Source organism: Zalophus californianus, chromosome 7, assembly GCF_009762305.2.
Source record: "Zalophus californianus isolate mZalCal1 chromosome 7, mZalCal1.pri.v2, whole genome shotgun sequence".
Classification (NCBI taxonomy): Eukaryota; Metazoa; Chordata; class Mammalia; order Carnivora; family Otariidae; genus Zalophus; species Zalophus californianus.
Window position 1 is genome coordinate 20,524,913 of NC_045601.1, and position 24,161 is coordinate 20,549,073.

The window sequence follows — 24,161 nt, forward strand, 5'->3', positions numbered from 1 at the left end:
CAAAAGTTCATTTTTGCTTTAGTTTCACTAGCTTTTAGAGATGTATCTTGAAAGAAATTGCTATGGCTGATGTCAAAGAGGTTATTGCCTATGTTCTCCTCAAGGATTTTGATGGTCTCGCATTGAGGTCTTTCATCCATTTTGAGTTTATCTTTGTATATGATGTTAGAGAATGGTCTAGTTTCATTCTTCTGCATGTGGCTGTCCAATTTCCCCAGCACCATTTATTGAAGAGACTATCTTTTTTCCATTGCATATTTTTTCCTGCTTTGTCAAAGATTATTTGACCATAGAGTTGAGGGTCCATATCTGGGCTCTCTATTCTGTTCCATTGGTCTATATGTCTGTTTTTGTGCCAGTACCATGCTGTCTTGGTGATCACTGCTTTGTAATATAGCTTGAAATCAGGCAACATGATGCTCCCAGCTTTGTTTTTCTTTTTCAACATTTCCTTGGCAATTCGGGGTCTTTTCTGATTCCATACAAATTTTTGGATTGTTTGTTCCAGCACTTTGATAAATGTCATTGGAATTTTGATCAGGTGGCATTGAAGGTATAGATTGCTCTGAGTAGCATAGACATTTTAACAATGTTTATTCTTCTGATCCATAAGCATGGAATGTTTTTCCATCTTTTTGTGGATTTATATCTTATTCTTGACTTTAAAAAAAGATATTTACACCTCTAGGTTTTATTGCTTTACATTTTGGGAGACATTTTTTTTCTTCCACGTCAACTAATTTTTTCCCTTAATTTTGATAATTGCATCCTTATGTTTCATGGATTCTTACTTATTTTGTTATTCCCTTTTTGCATATTAGCTTATTCTAGTTTGTAAATGGATATATTCTCGAGTCTTTCTTATAATACTAATGAGAATGATTTTGAAGTCCTCCTCTCTTACTGCAATTATTTTGTTTCGTCCAGAATCAGTTGTTCTGTACTCATTTTGACCTTTCTCTTTATTGTTGTTGGTTTTAAATATGGAAATTCTCAGTTGTTCACATTTATTATTATTATTATTATTTTTATTAACATATATTATTTGTTTCAGGGGTACAGGCCTGTGATTCATCAGTCTTACACAATTCACAGCTCTCACCATAGCACATACCCTCCCCAAGTTCCATCACTCAGTCACCCCATCCCTCCCACCCCACTCCACTCCAGCAACCCTCAGTTGTTTCCTGAGATTAAGAGTCTCCTATGGTTTGTCTCCCTCTCTGGTTTCATCTTGTTTCATTTTTCCCTCCCATCCCCTATGATCCTCTGTCTTGTTTCTCAAATTCCTCATATCAGTGAGATCATATGATAATTGTCTTTCTCTGACTGACTTATTTTGCTTAGCATAATACCCTCTAGTTCCATCCACGTCATTGTAAATGGCAAGATTTAATTTTTTTTTAAAGACTTTATTTATTTGACAGAGAGAGACACAGTGAGAGAGGGAATGCAAGCAGGGGGAGTGGGAGAGGGAGAAGCAGGCTCCCGATGAGCAGGGAGCCTGACACGGGGCTTGATCCCAGGACCCTGGGATCATGACCTGAGCCAAAGGCAGATGCTTGACGACTGAGCTGCCCAGGTGCCCCAAGATTTCTTTTTTTTTTTTGATAGCTGTATAATATTTCATTGTATATATAGACCACATCTTCTTTATCCATTCATCTGTGGATGGACATATAGGCTCTTTCCATAGTTTGGCTATGGTGGACATTGCTGCCATAAACATTTGGGTGTATGTGCTCCTTCAGATCACTACATTTGTATCTTTGGGGTAAATACTCAGTGGTGCAATTGCTGGGTCGTAGGGTAGCTCTATTTTCAACTGTTTGAGGAACCTCCATACTGTTTTCCAGAGTGGCTACACCAGCTTGCATTCCTACCATCACTGTAGGAGGGTTCCCCTTTTTCCGCATCCTCACCAACATCTGTCGTTTCCTGACTTGTTAATTTTAGCCATTCTGACTGGTGTGAGGTGGTATCTCATGGAGGTTTTGATTTGGATTTCCCTGATGCCGAGTGATGTTGCACCTTTTCATGTGTCTATTGGTCATTTGGATGTATTCTTTGCAGAAATGTCTGTTCATGTCTTCTGCCCATTTCTTGATTGGATTATTTGTTCTTTGGGTGTTGAGTTTGATAAGTTCTTTATAGATTTTGGATACTAGCCCTTTATCTGATATGTCATTTGCAAATATCTTCTCCCATTCTGTTGACTGTCTTTTGGTTTTGTTGACTGTTTCCTTTGCTGTGCAAAAGCTTTTTATCTTGATGAAGTCCCAAGAGTTCATTTCTGCCCTTGCTTCCCTTGCCTTTGGTGATGTTTCTAGGAAGAAGTTGCTGCAGCTGAGGTCGAAGTAGTTGCTGTGGCTGAGGTCGAAGAGGTTGCTCTCTATGTTCTCCTCAAGGATTTTGATGGACTTCTGTCTCACATTTAGGTCTTTCAACCATTTGGAGTTTATTTTTGGGTGTGGTGTAAGGAAATGGTCCAGTTTCATTCTTCTGCATGTGGCTGTCCAATTTTCCCAACACCATTTGTTGAAGAGACTGTCTTTTTTCCATTGGACATTCTTTCCTGCTTTGTCAAAGATTAGTTGACCATAGAGTTGAGGGTCCATTTCTGGGCTCTCTATTCTGTTCCACTGATCTATGTGTCTGTTTTTGTGCCAGTACCATACTGTCTTGATGATGACAGCTTTGTAATAGAGCTGGAAGTCTGGAATTGTGATGCCACCAGCTTTGCTTTTCTTTTTCAACATTCCTCTGGCTATTTGGGGTCTTTTCTGGTTCCATACAAATTTTAGGATTATTTGTTCCAACTCTGTGAAAAAAATAGATGGTGTTTTGATAGGGATTGCATTAAATGTGTAGATTGCTCTATGTAGCATAGACATTTTCACAATCTTTTTTCTTCCAATCCATGAACATGGAATGTTTTTCCATTTCTTTGTGTCTTCCTTAATTTCTTTCATGAGAATTTTATAGTTTTCTGAGTACAGATTCTTTGCCTCTTTGGTTAAATTTATTCCTGGGTATCTTATAGCTTTGGGTGCAATTGTAAATGGGATCGACTCCTTAATTTCTCTTTCTTCTGTCTCTTTGGTGTATAGAAATGCACCTGATTTCTGTGCATTGATTTTATATCCTGCCCCTTTACTGAATTCCTGTATGAGTTCTAGCAGTTTTGGGGTGGAGTCTTTCAAGTTTTCCACATAAAGTATCATATTATCTGCAAAGAGTGAGAGTTTGACTCCTTTGCCGATTCGGATGCCTTTTATTTCTTTTTGTTGTCTAATTGCTGAGACTAGGACTTCCATTACTATGTTGAACAGCAGTGGTGTTAGTGGATATCCCTGTCGTGTTCCTGACCTTAGGGGAAAAGCTCTCAGTCTTTCTCCATTGAGAATGACACATTCATTATTGAAAAGAGGAGGTTGATTATTAAATTCTGTGAGCATGAGTTTCCTCTGCCTTTACTAGCTTCTGTACCTCTAACAGTGTTGCCATGGGGGCAGATCATGTCTCCCTGGGGAGAACAGAAGCAGACAATCAGCCTGAGCACTACTGCTACCCCACCATGAATCGAAAGATGAGGAGGACCTGTGTGGGGCACACCTCTCACTCTGAGAGCCTTTGCTTCCCATGTAGGTTTCAATTTTTAATGACGGTATTTGTTCAGCTTCATATATAGTATTCTAGCTGTATGTAGGGTGAGTATGAATCATGTACTAATAGTTCATTCACAGTCATGCAAAAAAGGTTAAATTAAAAAATTTTCTTTAAAGCAACTTAGTTTTACATCTAAGTCTCTATTCTACTGGATTCTCAGATAATTTAACCTGTTATTATCCTTCTCAGGTGTATATGTGTGTATATATATATAGATAGATAGATAGATCTTTGTGTATCTGTATATGTGTACATGTATATATTATATATATGTCTTTTTGTGTGTATATATATGTGTGTGTATATAATACCCATTTGTTGAGAGTTATCATAAATGGTTGTTGAATTTAGTCATGCCTTTTTATATTATATATATAATACAAATTTATATATTATACACACACACAAATACATATATTTATACACGAGAAGGATAATAATAGGTTGAAATGATACATAATATATATGAAAATATATAATATCTAAGTAATACATATAATAAACATATGTTTATACCTGAGGTATAATATATATATAACATAGAAATGCATACCTGTATACATGGGACATTTTTATAATGGGATAAACTCTCAGATTTATCAGTTTTGGACTTAGTAGTATCCTTTGTTCCTCTGTTTATCTCTATAACATAGATAACTGGGAACTTGGTAATGAATAACAATTGTTTATAGTGGACCTGGAGCCATATGTTTACTTTTAAGGTGTCCAATTAACTTCCAAGGTTTCTCACAGTTCAGTCTCATCAGTTGGGTGGTGTGATTTTTAAAAATTTTTAAATTGGGGTATAATTGACATATAACATTATATTACTTTCAGGTACATAACAATGATTCAATATTGGTATACACTGTGAAATCAAGAGTTGGCCACTTAATGGACTGAGCCACCTAGGAGCCCTGACTCTGTTTCATTTTTATGTATTAGGTGAAACAGATATCTTTTTCAGTCTTGAAGGAATGGTTACAGGAAGATGGGTGGTGTGTTTCAGTATGCTGTCTGTACAGTTAACCTGTAGGTGGTAGCCTGCCAAGAACTATCTCTCTGAGGTTTCATCTCTGTGGGTCCCAGAAGCATAAGCCCTGCTGGCCATGAGTTCCAGGCATTCAAGGAGAGTCCTCTGTGTGGTCTGGACATACTTGCTGGCTTTGGCAGGACTGTGGGGGAGCACTGTGTTGGGGTCACCCACCTGCCAGGTTTAGCAGGGCAGAGTTGTCGAGGAGCATTGGACCAGGGCAAGCCTGCCAACCGGGTTTAGCGGGGCAGGGTCACAGGAGAGTGTAGGGGTCTGGCGAGTGGTGCTAGGGAGGTAGAGAGGTAGTACAAAAATGGTGCCTGCCAGGGCCAGGACTATCGAGGTTGAAGGAGAATGCACAAATGATGCCTGCTAGCACCTCTGTCTCCAGAGAGAGTTCTAATAGACCACTGCCCCTTTGGCAGCTGCTTTAAGATTAGCCAATGAATCTCCTTCACATATGTTCTAGATTTGTTTCAACCTGAGCTTTTGCCTTAGGGGCTCAGAGTGAGCGAGTCTATGCATGACCCCTTTAAGAGTTTCATTTTCCAACAGCCCTTTGGGTCTCCTGGATGTAACCCTTGGTTTCAAAGCTGGATGTTTGGCAGACTCCTCTCTCTAGTGCAGATCCCAAGAGTTGGGGTAACTGAGGTGGGGCTTGAACCCATCACTTCTCAGGGATGTGCTAGGTATTTGTGAAATCCCATCTGCTTGTGGGTTGCTGTGCAGGGTTGTGGTTCCTGCAAGACTATGTCTCTGCCTCTCTTACACATGTCAATTTGGCTTTTTTATCCTTTGTTGTAGAAGAGCTGCTCATCTAGTTTTCAGGTCTTTTTCACACAAAGTTGTTGTATATGTAGCTGTATATTTGATGTGTCTGTAGGAGGAGGTGAGCTCAGGGTCTTCCTACACTGCCATCCTGAACCTGTCTCATGATTTTTAAAAAATATAGATTTGTGGGTTCCACTGAGTCCTGGGAATCTTTTTTCCCCAGTGTCTCCCTATGATTCTTATGGGCATAAAAGCTTGAGAATATGTGTGATTAGTCCAATAATGATAGTAGCTTAGAATTTAAAAAAGGACGATTTTATGTATCTTCATTCATTTTGGTTCAACTCCCCTTATGAATTAATTCCAGCCACAATTCATCCCCACATGAAACTGGACAAGATAAAAATATGAGTTCAGTTTATAAGAAAAGAGTTGTAAAGACATTCATATAGTTCATTATTAACTTAAAAACCTCTAATCTGCTTGCTATATTCATCTTACTATAATGCTAAAATAATTTGTGAATTTATTGTAGCTGTTGAAATAGACACACATGATGTGTTATATATTTGAACATATGTAATAGAGATCTTCTAACTCACCTAGTAATTTTGTAATCTCAAATTATCATCCTTTAGTTTGAATATGGGAGTGGAATTATGCCTGCACTTTTTCCTAATGGTTAGGATAAATCTTATCAGAGCTGAGTTGTCACTCTCCTTCATAATGACAAGACTTTCAAGAATAAACGTATCTAAAAACTAAATTTTATATAATGTGGCAAATTCACTCAGTGAGAATTGTGTGGATTACTCTGTGTAGCCCCTATGTTCAGTGCTCGACAGTCAAAGCTGGAGAGCCAAAGATCCCTGCTCTTACAAACTCATGTTCTTACGAAAACTTAAGTAGCTGCAATATGGTGAGAAGCTTGTTACGCTGCAGTTGCATATGTGGTGTAATGAGGGATGGGAGAAGTCTGTGTAGTTCAAGGAAATCTTTATGAATTAAACTTGAATGGAAATGTAAAGGAGGACATTTAGGGGAGGGAAGTCAAGTAAGGACAATAGCAAGTGCAAATGTATGGAGGTGTGAGAGTAATATTCAGCTGATTAAATAATTTTGTCCAGTTGGGATAATTTGAGAGTAAAAAGAGGTAATTTTAATAATTAGCCTGCACAACACATTAAAATAGGACTGTTCTGGGCACACCAGAACATAGGGCAACCTAAAGAACATGTCATCCAGAGAAGAACCTTCTGGTACCTCTTAATATTCAGGTCCAGAGAGATACGCTGATAAACACTCTGGGACTATGGATATTCTTTTATAGAAATGCACTGTGTTTAGGGGGTTTATGTGGTACATTTTGGTTTTAAAATTTAGCCAAGTTGTACACATATGTAACAAATTTGGTAGATCTACAAGGCTTATTATGAAAAGAAGAAGTCTGCCTACATCCCTACCTCTCCCCCAATTTGGTCTTTACACAGGCAACCATTTTCACATCTTTAAGCAAATTATTTGCTAATTATCTTCAGGTAAATGATAAATAATGTCATTATATTGCTACTTCTTGGTTTTAGTTTTAGGTATTACCTATTGATCTCACACCACAAAATATGAAGATTTAGCTCTTTTTTTTTGTCACTTCCCCCTACAAAAACCTTAGTGACATCCCTTCTACCCTATATTGTTCAGTCTTCCCAATATAGTTATACAGTAATTTTGATGAAATCATTATTTTACATGTTTATTTGTATGCCTGTGTAAAGGCTGTTTAACACCCCTAACTCTTCACAGATGTCTACATTTCCTTTGAAGAACGTACAGCTGTCAGGGTTGCTATTGAGAAGTTAAAGTCATTATGGTTCTTGATCCTTTATGTTTGAATTGCCTCCCTCCCACCCCTGAGAAGCCTATAGAATCTTTTCATTTCCAATATTATGAAATTTCATGATGGTATGTCTTGATGTAGGCCTATTTTTATCTATTTTGCTGAGCTGTCAGTGAGTAGACTTTTTAATTCTGCAAACTCAGGTACTTCTTTGAAAGTAAATTTCTTGAATTATTTCTTTGATGATTTCTTTTCCTTTCTTTTTGGAACTCCTATCATTCAGATATTGGAACCCTGGCCTGAGTCATTTATATTTTGGATATCTTTGTCTGTTTTTTTTTTTTTTTCTCTTCTAACATTTTTTTCAATCCATTTTATTTTCTATCACTGCTGTTTAGTTTTTATTTATTTATTTATTTTTAGGAGCTCTTCATTTAATTATGAGAGACTTGTGTAACTTTCCCCATAGAACAAATTTCCAGTATTATTCAGGACTGGGGAGGGAAAGTTTTTCAGCTGAGGAAAGTTGGAAAATGAATCTAAGGGTTCGGCTGCTTCTTAAATAACTTGCAACCAGTTTTCCTTATTCCTTTCAGCTGCATCCAGAATGCCTGGCAATACCAATGTCTGAGCCTGATGGAGATTCTGTATTGTAATTTCAGTCTGTTCTTAGCTTTTTCCACTCTTGGCCGTAGGATTTAGTTTTTTCTGACCTGCTAAATTGTTCAGTAATCAATTGTTTGCAGCTTCCAGAATTTTGATTTTGTCATTTTTTCTCCTGTTCTCTTCTTTCTTGTGGCTTTATGTGTTTAATTTTTCACAAAATCTCTTTAGATTCTTTTTTAAAAGGGATTTGGTGGGAGTGTCACATTAAATATGTGGAACCAATTTGTCTAACATAAAACTTGGTAAATAGTAGCTCAATAAATATTAAATTCATTCATTATATCTCACATTTAGCTTGTATCCTATTCTTCTGATTCAGATTAAGGTTCTACTGTGCTAGAATAAGATTTAAAAAATCAGCCATATTCAGGCTATACTTGGTACCAAGCTATATCTCCCTTTTCAATAGATTTTTTTTAATGCAAAAGAATGAATGTTTGCATTAAAGACACAGATAACTGATTTAATGAAGCTTTAGTGGAAAGAGATTGTAATTTCTGTGTCTTGAAAAGTCTTATTGTCAAATAAACACATTTTACGAGACATAAATTAGACTTTATGAAAATCACTTTACATGCTTTTAAAAAATTATAGTTTAGAATATGTATTATGAAAACATATTTTTACTTTGTATCTCCTATGGCTTATAAAGAAAAGATATACCATAATTTTTGAAACTCAAAATTAAACACTGTAGAACAATAGTTTTGCACTTTTAAAAATGTGTTGTATCTAGCACATTTTCTAAAATGAATGAAATTAATTACTTTGAAGAGAGAGTGAGGAACTTGGGTACCAGCCCAGCTCTTTCATTCATTGCTGGGTAACCTTAGGACAATCCTATAACAATTGTGGATTTCAGTTTCCTGATTTGCAAAGTGAGCTGGTTGAACTAGATGACTGTTAAAGGCGAGCATGCAAATAAACAAGGATTAAAAATAATTAAAAAATCTAAGGCTTCTGCAACATTTTGCCAATACGTTACGTTGGCCTAACAATGACTACATTCCATATAAGCTTCTCTGGTTTCAGATCCAGGGACCAGGTGCCTGCAACATAGTGCTGCCTCTAGATGGTACTTTCTCTCATTTTTTATTTATTTTTTATTTTTTAAAGATTTTATTTATTTATTTGATAGAGAGAGACACAGCGAGAGAGGCAACCCAAGCAGAGGGAGAGGGAGAAGCAGAGGGAGAGGGAGAAGCAGGCATCCCACTGAGCAGGGAGCCCGATGCGGGGCTGGAGCCCGATGCGGGGCTCGATCCCAGGACCCCGGGATCATGACATGAGCCAAAGGCAGACGCTTAATGACTGAGCCACCCAGGCACCCCATTTTCTCTCATTTTTTAGCCCAGGATGTACAGTTCAACTCCAGAGGCTATATTTAGAAATACACATATTTTATAGCCTGTATGCAAATAATCATTAGTATGTGTATACTTATATAGTAATATTTTTGTATTGCTTATATATGTAATCAAATTTTGACAAAAATGTTGGTACTCTCTTTTGGAGTAAATAAAGAATAGCCACAAAATTTGGTGTGCAATAGGAACCAATCACATTGTCCTATTCCGTAGTTCATAATCAAGATTGGTTACAGGAAGAATCTAATTTCAATTGGCATTTACATCTGATTGGGTGATTTGAGATTTTTCTAAACATCGAAGCCAAGATTGTAATCATTCATCCTAGTAAGAGCAGAAAACAGCATAATCCTCCTTCCTGTTGAATTCTTCTGATCAGGCAAAGATTTTTATTGAGTATTAACTGAATGTGTGAGATTGCTCAAAGAATTCCTTTTTCCTATATAAATAAAGTTGTTCATATTTTATAAGTTCAAATTAATTCATGGATATCCTCTTTTTCTTATGATTAAAATATATTTTATATGAAGCATATTTAAACATGTTAAATAAAAGAGATATTTTATATTACATATATACTTATATTGGGATGATTTATTTTCAACATCGTATCGAAAAATATTAGTGAGAGATAATAGCATTCTAATGGTAGTATGACTAATGCAAACATATGCCTTAATTTTTGTTTCTTAGGAGTCACTTAAGACATATTTTTGTGGAGAAATATGTTTTTGCTGGTGTGTTGTGGAATCATACAACTATAAAAAAAGTAGCTGAATTCTGTGCTGCCTTGAATATTATCAACAGCATTGTTATTTAAATTATGATTAAAATGTCTTGGGCACTGCCCAATGAGAGAGGAGCTTGATTGAAGGAAGAAACTTGATTATCAGATCTCAGCTTGTGTTTGAATGGTAGGAATCATAGTAAGAAAGAGGGAATATTCTATCATATAAATTAAGCAAATTGGATTCCTAAGTCATTATGTAGGTAAAATGTGAAAACTTTACTCTAAAAATATGGATTTTTTACTACCAAAGAGAGCAGAGAAATGAGAATATATAGGGTATAGGAGGGTAGCTTATTTTTTTTTTTTTTAAAGATTTTATTTATTTGAGAGAGAGGGAGAGAGCGAGCAGGGGGAGGAGCAGAGGGAGAAGGACGAGCAGACTCCGTGCTGAGCGCAGAGCCTGATGCACGGCTTGATCCCACAACCCTGAGATCATGACCCGAGCCAAAATCAAGAGTCAGGTGCTTAACTGGCTGAGCCACCCAGGTGCCCCTGGGAAGGGTAATTTATTAGATGGGTGCTACTGCAGAATGTTTTAATGTTAAAGAGTATCCCATAGATGTTTGAGAAAAATTAATGATTAAGAAAAAGGAGAGCTGTAGGCACAAAATCTTTTTGTAAGCAAGGAGTGAACTGAATTCAGATTAAACAGTTCATCCATGGTCATGGGAAGAAGGCAGAGTATTTGGGCATGGGTGCAGGTAGGTCAGTGTGATAGTGAGAACATGTGGAAGTTCAATTTTTCATTGCTTCTTTTTTCTTAGTAAAATAAGAAGCAAGGTCATTGGATGACAGTGACAAGAGAGAAGAATTTTGGCTTTGAATGAGATACATACACCAGGTAACTAATGGAATGTAAATGCACTGACTCATGAATTTTAATTTTTACAAGACTCTCCCAATTCCAATATTGTAGTGGCCATTACAACCAAGGAAGAGTTATTCTCTCATAATAAATGAATACAGAAGACAGACAGAATATTTTTGACAAGCTGAGGTAGATAGGCTTTTTCTATGGTATTCTGTGTGACTCTAGTCAGATCTGAAAGGAGTGTAAGTAACACATTAAAATGGAGTCTTGGCAGGTTGGGGATTATATTCCATGTTTTTCCAAGCCAGAATTAAATTGGTTATGCTTAGCCATTCTGGAAGGTCCACTTTAGGAAGACCAGTGAATGTATTTATATTAGAATCAGTGAATACATGAGGGAATTGTGTCTTATTTTCAGAGGGTTGAAATATTTAGATCCCATTGTCAATCACTGATTATGACCATAACTGACTAGTTTCTCAGATCACAGCCTCATCTTCGCTGAACAGAATAGAAGGGTTATCAAACCCATGGAGGAGGGATCAATTAAGAAATAGTAGTCAAAATGCATATGTTACTATATATGAGAATCAATTTTGCTGTTGGTATTTTCATATCATAGAGACTCTGTCATGACTTTTCTGTGCACGGACTTTTTTTTGAAAAATGAGGTCTTTATTTTCACACTTAGAAAAATTATAAAATGCCTCCCTCATCCTTCTTTTCCTGTCTTTTAAAGTTTTTCTTTGAATGTCATATAGATTTATTGTTTTTGATAAATGAATCAATAGCAATAAACATATTGTTTTGATAAATGAATCAGTAACAGTAAACATAAACATTAGCATGTGTAAACATTACTCTGAAAAAATACAGAGCATATCAGAACACACACACACATACACACACAATGTGTACTTGTAAAGGCTCTTCACAAGGATTGTACTGGGCAAGTAAGACCATCATAATGCTTTCTAAGCCTTGGCTACTTCTGAGTATGAGAGAACAGGAACCTTACACCACGCCCTTTCATGTTAGGGAGAAGCATAGTGGAAACCAAAGCTGTATAACAGCTGACTCATGCCCAGATTCTCCTTCAGCTGTCTGTTTTCTCCTCATTAGGGCCTCCATTTTCTTGTCCGAGAGCATTTTATGGTCAACTTCTGATCAAAACATATTTCTGAATGCAAACAAATGACCAAAAAAAGCCCACTTACTTTCGCTAATCAAATTTTACTTTATTTTTCTGAAATCTTTCATCTATCTCTTTATTTATTTTAGAGAGAGAGAGCATGCAAGCAAGGGGGGAGGGGCACAGGGAGAGAGAGGAAGAGAGAATCTCAAGCAGGCTCCTTGCTCAGCACAGAGCCCAACTTGGGGCTCAGTCCCACGACCCTGAGCTCACGACCTGAGCCGAAACCAAGAGTTGGATGCTTAACCGAGTCACCCATTCTAATCAAATTTTAAAGTTTATAAAGTCCATATAAGTCTAGATAAGTTAAATTAATTATAGGAAGAATCTGAAACCTTTTCCTTTCTCTCAACACCTTCCTGACAGTTTTTGAAAAGTGATATTTATTCAGCTCTTTGCTTTGTAATTTAACTCACTTGCTTATCCTTTCCCACCTTATAATCTTGAAGTACTGTGCCAGTTGCTTGTCTTGCTTCCTCTTTTCCTAGATTGCAGATCCTCTCCCTACACCCCTTTCTTCCACAAGATTCCTTTGTTTGGCCTCTTTTGTTTTTCCCTGGCAATTATTATTAATCTTCTAAAGTTTGTTACCGGCATTTCCATAGCTACACCCTTTCCTCAGAATGTTTATTGCACTTGCTGTTACGAATAGGCGTATTGGTTTTAGAGGGAGGCATTTTATGAGAGGATCTTCCAGTATAAACTATGTCACATTGTTTTTCTACTGCTACTCCAACTTTGTTGAGGTCTGATTCCTCATGCTCAGTTTTATGCGAGCTGAGTATATAAAGTCCCAGAGCTCAAAGGGACATATTTGCATTCAATAGGCAGTCACCAGAAAATTTATTTAAATGGTAACCTCCCCAAGGATTTAAGAGCTTATTTCCAGACTCTTTTTGGGGGGGGGGTGTCTAGTTTTAGGAGGGAAGAGAAACCTAAAGCCAAAATTAGTGATCAATCAGGAGTGAAATTTTGTTGTGCAAAGTGAATTATATCTGCATCTGTAAAGCTACTTGTATGTTTAGTTATATCCTAGAAAAATTAGAAAAGAAGAAAAAAGGAGGAAAGGACAGAGAAGACAGTGGGAAGGAAGAAAGAATATAGACTTTTTTTGGAGGGGAGAGGGTGGCTTGGCTACTTTTCATTCCATTTTTCTGGGATAGCAGGTGGTAATGTGGATTATTTTTTCAATCCCATTTCCTTCTGACGTATGCTCTGTCCCTTGAATGTTCACTCTGAATAAACTGTTGTTTCCTGTGTAACCAGAGGTTTGGGCATAGAGCCTCTCATGTGCCTCACTGCTTACAGCCATGATGGTGAGTTTTTATTACTTCAGGTCTTTTCGAAGAAAACAAAGCCCAAGGATGCAGTGAAAGAAAAAGAAGCATTCTCAGAGAGATCAGCAATGCATTGATCAATGGTCCTCAGCCAGAATCATCACTATTTACAGTTGCTGGGGTTTTGAGAGCTGTTCTTTAATTTGGGATATTCAAATCAGATATTGTTAATTGAGTCAGGGCAGAGTTGATAAAAATGGTATCACAAAAGTTGGACATACGTGTGATTGATTATAGAAATAGATTTGGACATCAGAACACCAAATTTCAAAATTCCTTTTTTTATGAACTTGTTTAACATTATCCCCTACTTGAAAAGAAACAAACCTAAAAAGCTGAATTTAGAAGTGTCATTTTGATTCTTTACCATGTACCCTGTATCGTGTTCTGTACTGTTAAACATTTTCCACTTAAATAATAATGACGTTCTATGGCGTTTATTTCTATCACAGAAGATTCCCTTACGTTTAGTCGAGTCAGCATTCCCAGGATAGAGCTGAGGAATGATCACTCCTTGGCCTAAATTTTAAGCACCTGAGGAATGTTTATGTCCTGGTCACTGTCACTATGGGAGAAATTAAGAAAGAAAAAAAGAAAACTTTTCAAAACTGTAAAGTCCATATATACAATGGAATATTACTCAGCCATCAGAAAGGAGGAATACCCACCATTTGCATCGACATGGATGGAGCTGGAGGGGACTATGCTAAGTGAAGTAAGTCAAGCAGAGAAATTATCCTATGGTTTCACTTATTTGTGGAACATAAGGAACAGCATGGAGGACATTAGGAGAAGGAAGGGAAAAATGAAGGGGGGGAAATCGGAGGGGGAGATGAACCATGAGAGACTATGGACTCTGGGAATCAAACTGAGGGTTCTAGAGGGGAGGGGGTGGGGGGATGGGTTAGCCCGGTGGGTATTAAGGAGGGCACGCACTGCATGGAGCACTGGGTGTTATATGCAAACGATGAATCATGGAACACTACATCAAAAACGATGCATACTGTATGGTGACTAACATAACATAATAAAATAAAATTAAATTAAAAAAAGAGTAATTAGCCAGCTCGTTCACATTTCAAAGATGAGTAAGGAGAAGTTTAAGCTGAAATTCAGTCCTAGGTGAACTGCAGATTGATGGATGGCGTTTATAAAACTTTACATACGCACCTGCCTTTGTCTATCAGATTTTGCCCTTATTCTCTGCCTCCTTTTCTATTTCTCTTCCATCTTCTGTATTTCCAGTCTGCTGCTCTCCTGTTCCCCACCCACTTTGCCTTCCACTGTCTTGTCTCTTCTGCTGTGCCTCTGTATCCCTTTTTGTCTCTTACCCTTCCTCGGTTTTCTCCTATCTAACATCCTTCCTGTTTTCTTCATTTTTCTTCTTGATGCTTTATTAACTGGCCACACACAACAGGGGATCAAAGTCCATCTTTATTTATTTATTTGTTTGTTTATTATTTTTAGTCGGGGGAGGGCTGGAGGGCAAGGAGAGAGAGAATCTTAAGCAGGCTCCCCACCCAGTGTTGGAGCCCAACACAGGGCTCATTCTCACAACCCTGAGATCATGACCTGAGCTGAAATCAAGAGTCAGATGCTTAACCAACTGAGCCACCCAGGTGCCCCTAAACACATATTTAATACATTTTCTACATCCTGTTTTTCGTATGGTAATCAGGTGACTTTGGTCTGTTTTTGTTCCATTCATGCATTCAGCTAATTTTTAGTGCCTTGTTTTGCCAGAAGCTAAATACTAGGGGAGCAAAGTTAAACATGACCTTGTGTCTCTCCTTTGGAAGCTAATAGTTCCATGATAGAGAGAAAATATGTATTACTATGAAGGTATTAATCCAGTTAACTTAGTTTTGCTTATCTGTGATTTTTCCACTTATTTTCTTTAAGTAGCTTTGAGTAAAGTAAGGTCTTGAATTCCTGTTAAAATCTCTCTATATTTAAAATGAGGCTTTGCTTACAAAATCTTAATTTTTTTTTTAATAAAGGAAGAGACCATGGTATTTAACATTGTGTGAATTAAGGAAATTAATAGCAGTTTTATTTACCTCACATTCTCATTTTCTCATCCTAATGAAATCTTTTCAATAATTACACTGCTGAATTAGAGAAAACCCCTTCTGGATAAAGCACAGTGCTGCCTTTAAAATTGTGCTTTCAATTTTTATCATTATTAAAAAGTAAAACTTCATAGAGGGTTGGGTAGAGGACCATTGCCTTGCACTACTGCAGAGCATGTGATTCATATTGTAGTCTACATGACATCCCTTTCTCACCCCACTTGCTCCGTGCAGTGTGAAGGCTACTTTGCTGTATGTGAAGGGCTTGGTTGGGTAATAATTTTAGACACCATATAGAAATCTAGTTGGTGGGCCTTATCAGTCTTTTGGGTTGATACGTACTTTAAAATTTTATAGTAGATTTGGAGCCCAAGATATAATTAGTTCTAAGAAGTTACCTATAATTAATCTTTTATAGTTTGTTAGTCAAGTGATTGATACTCCATCATATCTCCTTTGGGACTCTGCTTGAGCTAATGCCTCTTATGTTATTTAATCTTTAGGCATATCCAACTTCACATTGCTGAGGTTTAGAACACGCTATCCCAAAATATGGCACCGTGGGATATTGAATATTTTAGCTGAAAGAATTTGAGAAACAGCATGTACAGAAAGGATTTTCTGATCTTCCTCCCAAGTAGATAGTAAGACCCCCTGTGTGAGAGGTGACTTCCTTACACCCGGAGGAAAGGAGCATCTGTATCTCTAAAGACCGAGAGGACTCCAAATGCACAGGCCTTGCTAAGTTTCTCCCAGTTACCGCCTTGAGCTCATATCCTTTTGCCCTATCACATTTTCCTACAACTTTTCAGTCTTCATCAAACCGAGTATAAAAATGCTCAGGTATAATCTCTTCTTTAGGTCCTCATTTCCTGTTGAAGGCTTTCATGTCATGAAGACCATATTAAATATTATATTAAATATATAAAGTTATGTATTTAATATAAATATGTTTGTATGCTTTTCTCTTGTGAATCTGCCTTTTGTCAGCCTAATTTACAGAGCCCCAGCCAGAGAACCTAGAAGGGTAGTAGGAAAAATAATTTTTTCCTCTATGATAACAGTCTGAAAAATCTTTCTGGAGCTTGATAGGGAAAAGTATCTAAACCTAGAAATGTCTAGAAAATATTTAGAAAGTATTTCTAAATATAGTAGGAAAGTTGAGATTAAAAAATTATATTAAGGCCTCAATCTATTGACAAGATTAATGGTTAACATTAATTTCATAAAAAATTAAAACCACTTCTGGATTTTGAATTTAGAAAGCCATTACAAAATAGATTTTTCTACATATTTAGGTTTTTGAAGTAACCTTATAATGCCTGTGTCATCCCAGAGTAAATTTTTTATTGCTTAATTATGAATTGAGTTTTAATGGAAACAACGTAACTTTCATTTGGAATTCAGTGAACTGTGCCATTATAGAATAAGATTGAAATGAGATCTTTTATTTGTATTTTAAATGAAAAGAATAGGAAAGGCATCTGCTGGGATTTCTTCTTTTAGAAAGAAAAGTAAGAAACAACTAACTCTGTCTGAAACTATCTCAGAGTTCTAGTAATTGTATTAAGGAGAAATAAGTTTAGGAGCAAAAGTCATCTATTTTGTGGTAAATAGTGAATCCAAACTACAGATCTTCATGAAAAATAATAAGGCTGTAAAATTTTAAAATGCTATAGAGTGAAGAATGGGTCAGTCACTTAATGGAACATATCTATAAATAAAATGCAAAATAAAGAGGGGGTAAAATATGACTGCATGCTTGGATAGATGCAGACAGTATTTACTATCGAACTTTGGCTTAAAGTAGTTCATCTTGTTGACTAATTTCTTCAACTTACTTAAAGATGTTTGTCTTGGGCTGCTTTCTTGCTAATGCAAATAGACTTGTTTGTTTTTGGAAAATCAAAATAGTAAATACAGAGAGTACATGAAAGTAGCTAGGGTACTGAGAAAAATTAAGGAAATGAAGCAAACATTTGAGGAAACAAACACAGTTTTAGGACATACTAAGCCGGTGGGAATTTGGCATTACAATTTTGGAGAAAGTTGAAGGGCAGTCCAGTGAGGTACATTACCTGTGTGCCCATATGTCTGAGTTCAGCAGACGGGCATGGAGATTGTAAATCTTCAGATGTTTTAAGAGTGAAATGACAGTCTTTTGATTACGGCATGATATTGGTCCTTAAAATGAACTTAAAAATCTTAACAAAAGGCTGCTTCATGTTCTTCAACTTCTAATAAAAACCTCCTCCATAGCAGCCTCAGAATCCAACTGACCAAACAAATTCTTACAAAAATGCCACTTATTTTGGAACGCAGATCCCCGATTATGGATCAAGTGTTTAAGAGAAGCTAGCATAAAGAAGGAGCAAATAGGAGAAAAGTAAGAGAGAAGAATGTAAATGAGAAAAAGCAAAGGTCAGAAAGAAAAACGAAATATATCCTAATGATGAAAATAAATCCTGTCAGATAGGAAGTATAGCTTCCATAAAAAACAAACAAACAACAAAAAAACCTACAGCACATGCCTGGAAAAATAGAATCAAAATAATTCAATTTCTCAAATTAAAAAAATGGAGCATATTCTTTTGTTTATTGTAATTTATCATTCATCAAATTTTATTGTTGATTCTAAACCTATTACAGACATTCTCTAAAATGAATCCTGCCTTATTTAATTAGTAGACGCAGAATAAATTTCTGGCATTTCCTAATAAATAAGGTAACAAACCTAAGACTCAAGAGAATATTTTACCCCTATCGGTGCAATATTAAATTGTGTCCATTTTTATCTACAAAACTGGGCAAATTTCATGCTGCCAGGCTTTCAAAGGAATGTAAAAGAGCCTTGTAGAGCAGGGATTTTTTTTTTTTTTGAGACATCAAATATTGTGCATGGCATTTTGTGAATAAGAACATAAATAATCACACTGGATCAGGAAATTGTCCCATCCAGCTTCATATGGCTCCTTTGGTAACAGCACTGTAACCATGTCAACTATTTTCCATCAGGTTGACCTTATGTCATCGTACGGACATATCCTGGTATTGGCCATGTCCTTTCTCTGATGCCACCTCCCACAGATCCTTCTCTGGTAAAGAGTGTGGAGACCTTGTCTATTTCATCCATTATTGTCTTCCCAGCCTTGCTTGTATTCCCTACCCTTTGGTTATGTATGCTTATTGATCAGTGTTGTTTTTTTTTTTTTTGATTGCTTCTTATCTTACTGGAAAGTTATTTAAGAATGCATCCTAACAAGAAGACAGTATACTCCTTCAGTTCAGGATATGTCTGAATTCGGCTTCACATTTATTCACTGGTTTTAACACAATGCCTTCCACATAACTGATGGTTATATGTGTAGATTGAATGATGAACTTCATGAACTTTAATAGATCATTATTATTTGCCATCTAGGAGCTTACCCAAACTTTGGGAACTCATAGATAGGTCCTGTGTGGTGCCAGAGGGTGGGGTGGAGGGGAAAACAACTGAATTGCTACAAAGTTCTAGCTTGGCCACCATCAGGCACAATGCCTTCTTCCCTCTTTGATTCTCGAGAGTGCCAGAGTCTGCCCTTGTGTTGTTGGAATTCAGAGGGGATCTTTTTCAGAAAGAACTTAATTATGATGAGTACAAATTTCAGTGGATAGAGTGGGCCGGTGGGCATAGAGAAAGGTGAAGAAACCTAAATTATACGAAAATTATAAGTAAAGAATTGTAGAGTGTTATAGGGGCAGTGTTACAGGGTCAGAAAGGGAAACTCAGATCAAGGTGGTTAAGTGTTTCATGTTCACTGTGCAGAAAAAAAGTAGAGTAGGCCTGAGATTGCCTGTTCTTAGAAAAGCCTGCTTGCAAGGTTGGCCCTTCTGGTGTTCTGTGGAATTTGGCTAGTGATGGTACCCTGGACTGATTGAAAACTTTCCCTAAAGAAAAATGGTGGCTCACTGTGCCTAAAAGATGCAAAGAATGTGTTTATACCTGCTTTCTGGGAGTCCAGAATTTTGGTACATTCTATGTAGGGAGTGCCTACTTAGCAGCCCCCAGTAAAGACCATTGGCAGTGTCTCTAATAAGCTACCCTGGTAGATGACACTTCTTATTTATTGTCACAACTTGTTGCTAGAGGAATTAAGCACATCCTGGGAGGGGACTCTTAGAATCTTGTACCTGGTTTGTCAAACTTCTCCCATGCACTTTTTCCCTTTGCTGATTTTGCTTTGTATCCTTTCATTGCAATAAATCTCAGCTGTGAGTACACTATATGCTGAGTCCTATGAGATCTTCTAGCATATTGTAGAACCTGGGGTGGTCCTAAGTGGCACATCCACTCTGTAGGACCCAGTCCAGCTAATATCTTGAGCCGATCCGGCCAGGACCACGGGCTATCAGAAGGCTCATCACCACCAATCAGTAGGGGTTGCAGGTAGCCTTTTTGCTTTAGACTAGTATCTGGTCAGCTAGTATGAATCCAAGGTACGGATGTGCCTATAATGTGTGGGTCGGTTTTTTTCACTATATTTTAAAGTTAATTTCTGCTTATATAATGTGATCATTAAAAACATGTGCTCTGAGTTGGGCTGCCATGGTTTGAATTCCAGCTTGGCCACTTCCTAGCAGTAGGACTTTGGGTGCCTTACTTAACTGTTGTGCATCATTTGTAAGATAATGATAATAATAAAACTTACTTTGATAGACTGTTGCCAGGCTTACATGAGATAAAGTAATATGCTGATTCTTTTGACTTGGTTTGGTGGTTTTACATTTTGACCATTTCCTGAGGTTAGTAGTATAAGGTTGGGCTCTTCTATTTGTTGCACTGGTGATATATTCTTCACTCTGTTGACTTTGGGTTAGTTTTTTTTGGGAGGCAGGTTTTGTAAGCCTGTGTCCATGCTGCCATTTTTCCTGGAAATAAATTTACTTTTAAATGTTCAAAATTGATACCATAGATGGAACTCAAAGATGCTGATATTTAGTCTTTTTTTTTCAGAGAAGATTTTTATTTCATTTCATTTCATTTATTTATTTATTTATTTATTTATTTATTTATTTATTTATTTATTTTTATTATGTTCAGTTGGCCAGCATATAGTACATCATTAGTTTTTGATGTAATGTTCAACGATTCATTAGTTGTGTATCCCGTGCTGATCACATTCCTTATGTATTTTTCTTAGTTCATGAGTAGCAGGAAAACACTTGAAAACAGTAGAAAACACCAACATTGCAAGTAAGTAAGTAAATAAAATTTTACTGAGCACCTACTATCTTCTATTATATTGGTAACTACTTGCACTAATTCATCTTATTCTTCTAACACTTTATAATATGGGTATTAATATCCACATTTTAATGTTGAGGACCCTAAACCATAGAGAAGTTAAATGCATTAACCACATTAATGTAGCCACTGAGTTGCAGAACTGGGATTCAAACACAGGACTTTTGGTTTTAAGGACTACTGTCCAAGTATTATGCTGTCTTATTATGATAAACCATAGTGAAAGTAAGTACTAATTATCAGAAATGAAAATTAGGGGACGAGGAAGAAGACTCCTATGTTTACTATAGATGCTTCTTTAAAAGCATATTTGGCCACGTGAACATGGCCAAATTAGTCATACTTTCTGAGATTTCTGTAGCAGAATTTATTGTGGCTTCTGTGGCTGCATTTTTATCATCATCATAGACTTTTGAAACTAACATCTTAACTGATAACTTCCCTACCCTTTTGCATATTAGTAGATTTCTGGATTTGCTCTGAACATTTCCTTTTCAATTATTGCAGGAAAAATAGGTCTTACCTGTATCCTCAGACTGCATTTTTGGCTCAAAAACCTAAAGATACCTAGCAGTAGCCACTCTTTTTTATTTTATTTTTTTTTAAGATTTTATTTTATTTATTTGACAGAGAGAAAGACAGTGAGAGAGGGAACACAAGCAGGGGGAGTGGGAGAGGGAGAAGCAGGCTTCCTGTGGAGCAGGGAGCCTGATGCGGGGCTCGATCCCAGGACCCGGGGATCATGACCTGAGCCGAAGGCAGACGCTTAACGACTGAGCCACCCAGGTGCCCCTAGCAGTAGCAACTCTTAAAAACATCTTCCCAACACTAAGAACTAAGCTGGTTTTCTGCTTTATGATATAGCTAGTTTTAATGAGATAAATTTATATATTTGTAACTTAACTTAAAAAACAATTTTTGGGGACGCCTGGGTGGCTTAGTCAGTTAAGCGTCTGCCTTCGGCTCAGGTCATGATCCCAGGGTCCTGGAATCGAGCTCCACATCAGGCTTCTTGCTCAGCAGGGAGCCTGCTTCTCCCTCTCCCTCTGCCTGCAGCTCCCCCTGCTTGTGCTCTCTCTCTCTCTGACAAATAAATAAATAAAATCTTAAAAAAAAATTTTTTTTGAATTAGTAAATGCCGATGTTCTGTTCTTTTCCTTTTTTTTTCTTTTTAAAGTAGTGTTTTGGTTTCAACAGAACCATCTCAATAGACATACCAACCCAAAGATTTTTACCTATGCCAATCCCTGAAGAAATTCTCTTTTAAAGATTTAGGGGGAGCTAGAGCCTAACAAGCAACATCTTCATCAAGTAGCATATATCTTGCAAATTTGAGTCCTTCAGATTTCAAGTTATTATTATTTTTAAAGTAACTTTGTTTTGTAAACTTGAAAATAAATTATGACCTCCACCTCTCAAGTATTATTTTAGAGAATTGGTGTCATGATTTTGAGAGTTTTTTCATGTTAAGAACTATATCTCATTTACATCTATATTTTTGCAACCTGTTTCAATGACTGGGTACTGAGCGCAGAGTCTAAAATACTAAGCGGTTCCTTGGATTGTGTTTTTCTTCATCATTGCAGCTATACCTGAGTAGCTTTGATTAATAGCTGTTTTGTACTTCTCTAGCTACTTTGGACAGTTTCTAGTATGTACAATAATCGATGTTTAGGCATTTAAACACATACGATATGATAGAATATAATGGTAATAAACCATTAGGAAGGCCAGTCCTAGTTTCACTTTACAGTAAAACATTGCTGTTTGAAATACCAGGTTCCTGGGACTTCCAAAAGTCCAGATTTGCTCTAGTGTCACCCTAGCATCCATGTGTGTTTGCTTGTGCCCATGCACACACATACACACAGGTAGATGCACGCCATCAAACCAAATAAACCAAACAATCCATCCAATCTTGGGCAGTGACAAAGTAACTCACAAAGGTAAGTAAGAATGTTACCCTCAAGGAGCTGACAGTCTAGAGGGGGAAATAGACTTATAAACAGATCCAATCATAGGTGGCAAGAGTCTAACATTATACAAGTATTGTAAGGGATTTTGGAAACAGGAAGATTGCCCAAAACTTCAGGAACTTTAGAAAACAATTCTATTGAATATGAGACTCAAACTAAGTGGAAATTGGTTTTAATATTAGTAACTCAGTGGCTAGTTAACAAACTATAAGCCAAATCCTCTTCTTCACTTTATTCTTAAACTTTGAGTAACCAGGAAGTGTTATCAGTGAGAACAGATCACTCATACCTTCCAGTGCTGGAGAAATAAAGAAGTGAGTTGGAATCTAGGCCAGGTGATAATAAACCTGATATTCTTTATAAAGCTCTTAAGGCAACTGGGAATTTCTGTTGAACTCTGAGTATGACAGATCAAAACCTTTTCTGTATTTCCTGCAATCAAAATTTTCAATAACATAGAAAGTTAAATATTTCTTGGTTTCTGTTTCCTGGTCCTGAAATAATTTTCTGCTTGTCTGTGCTTTTATGCAGTATTAGAATTGCACGACTTGTGCAGAAAATGGTAAAATTGACACTTTAAAAATATATCATTTGGTCAACAAAGACAGTGAGTTCTGAGATCAGGACAGTGGAGGACCAAAGAGATGCAGAAGCTCCCTGACATCTTGGGGCTTACTGCCCATTTGGAATGGTAAGGCATTAAATGCTTGAACATTTTAATAACAATGTATAAATTAAACAAGTTAAGAGAACAACAGACTTGCTCCTAGAGGCAGTATGTGATACACTACACATCTGTGATTATTGATCTTATGTATCAGCTTGGTTGGGTCACAGTACGGAGATATTTGGTCAAATATTATTCTAGATGTTTCTGTGAAGGTACTTCTTAGATGAGATTAATGCTTAAATCTGTATACTTTGAGTAAAGTTTATTACCCTCCACGATGTGGGTGGGCCTTATTCCATCAGTTGAAGGCCTTAATAGAAAAAGACTGACCTTCCCAGAAGAGGGGATTCTGCCAGAAGATGATCTTCTTTGGGTCTCCAGCCTGCTGGCCTACCCTGAACACTTTGGACTTGCCAGGCTCTAGTTGCTTGAGCCAATTCAATAGAATAAATCTGTTTCTCTCTCTATATGCATATTACAGTTACCTCTGTTTTGATGGCAACTAGTACAATACCAATGGCAGTTGAGTGCTGTGATTTGAGCGGAAGAAAATTAGCTGAAAGACTGAATGTCATATATATCTTACTTCTTTTTCTCACATTTAATCCTTCCTCCTAAATGATGAGCTTCTAGAGGTCAGTGCAAATAATATCAAAGGGCTAATTTGGATAAAGACATTGAGGGAA

General features: G+C 36.9%; 1 protein-coding gene across 7 annotated transcripts in view; it reads left to right on the forward strand.

Moving 5' to 3' along the window:
• Positions 1-24,161, forward strand: part of EPM2A (EPM2A glucan phosphatase, laforin) — a 102,604-nt gene that overhangs the window by 35,170 nt on the left and 43,273 nt on the right. The window contains exons 2-3 of one of the 7 annotated variants that reach the window (XM_035728682.1): positions 10,895-10,971; positions 20,726-20,778. The exons of 4 other annotated variants lie outside the window; for them this stretch is intronic. In XM_035728682.1, coding sequence (XP_035584575.1) covers positions 10,954-10,971; positions 20,726-20,778 — 71 coding nt within the window. In that variant the 5' untranslated portion in view covers positions 10,895-10,953. Of the gene's footprint in view, positions 1-10,894; positions 10,972-18,584; positions 18,641-20,725; positions 20,779-24,161 lie in introns of those variants that run through there. 2 more of the 7 variants (XM_035728681.1, XM_035728683.1) reach the window with 2 other exon arrangements.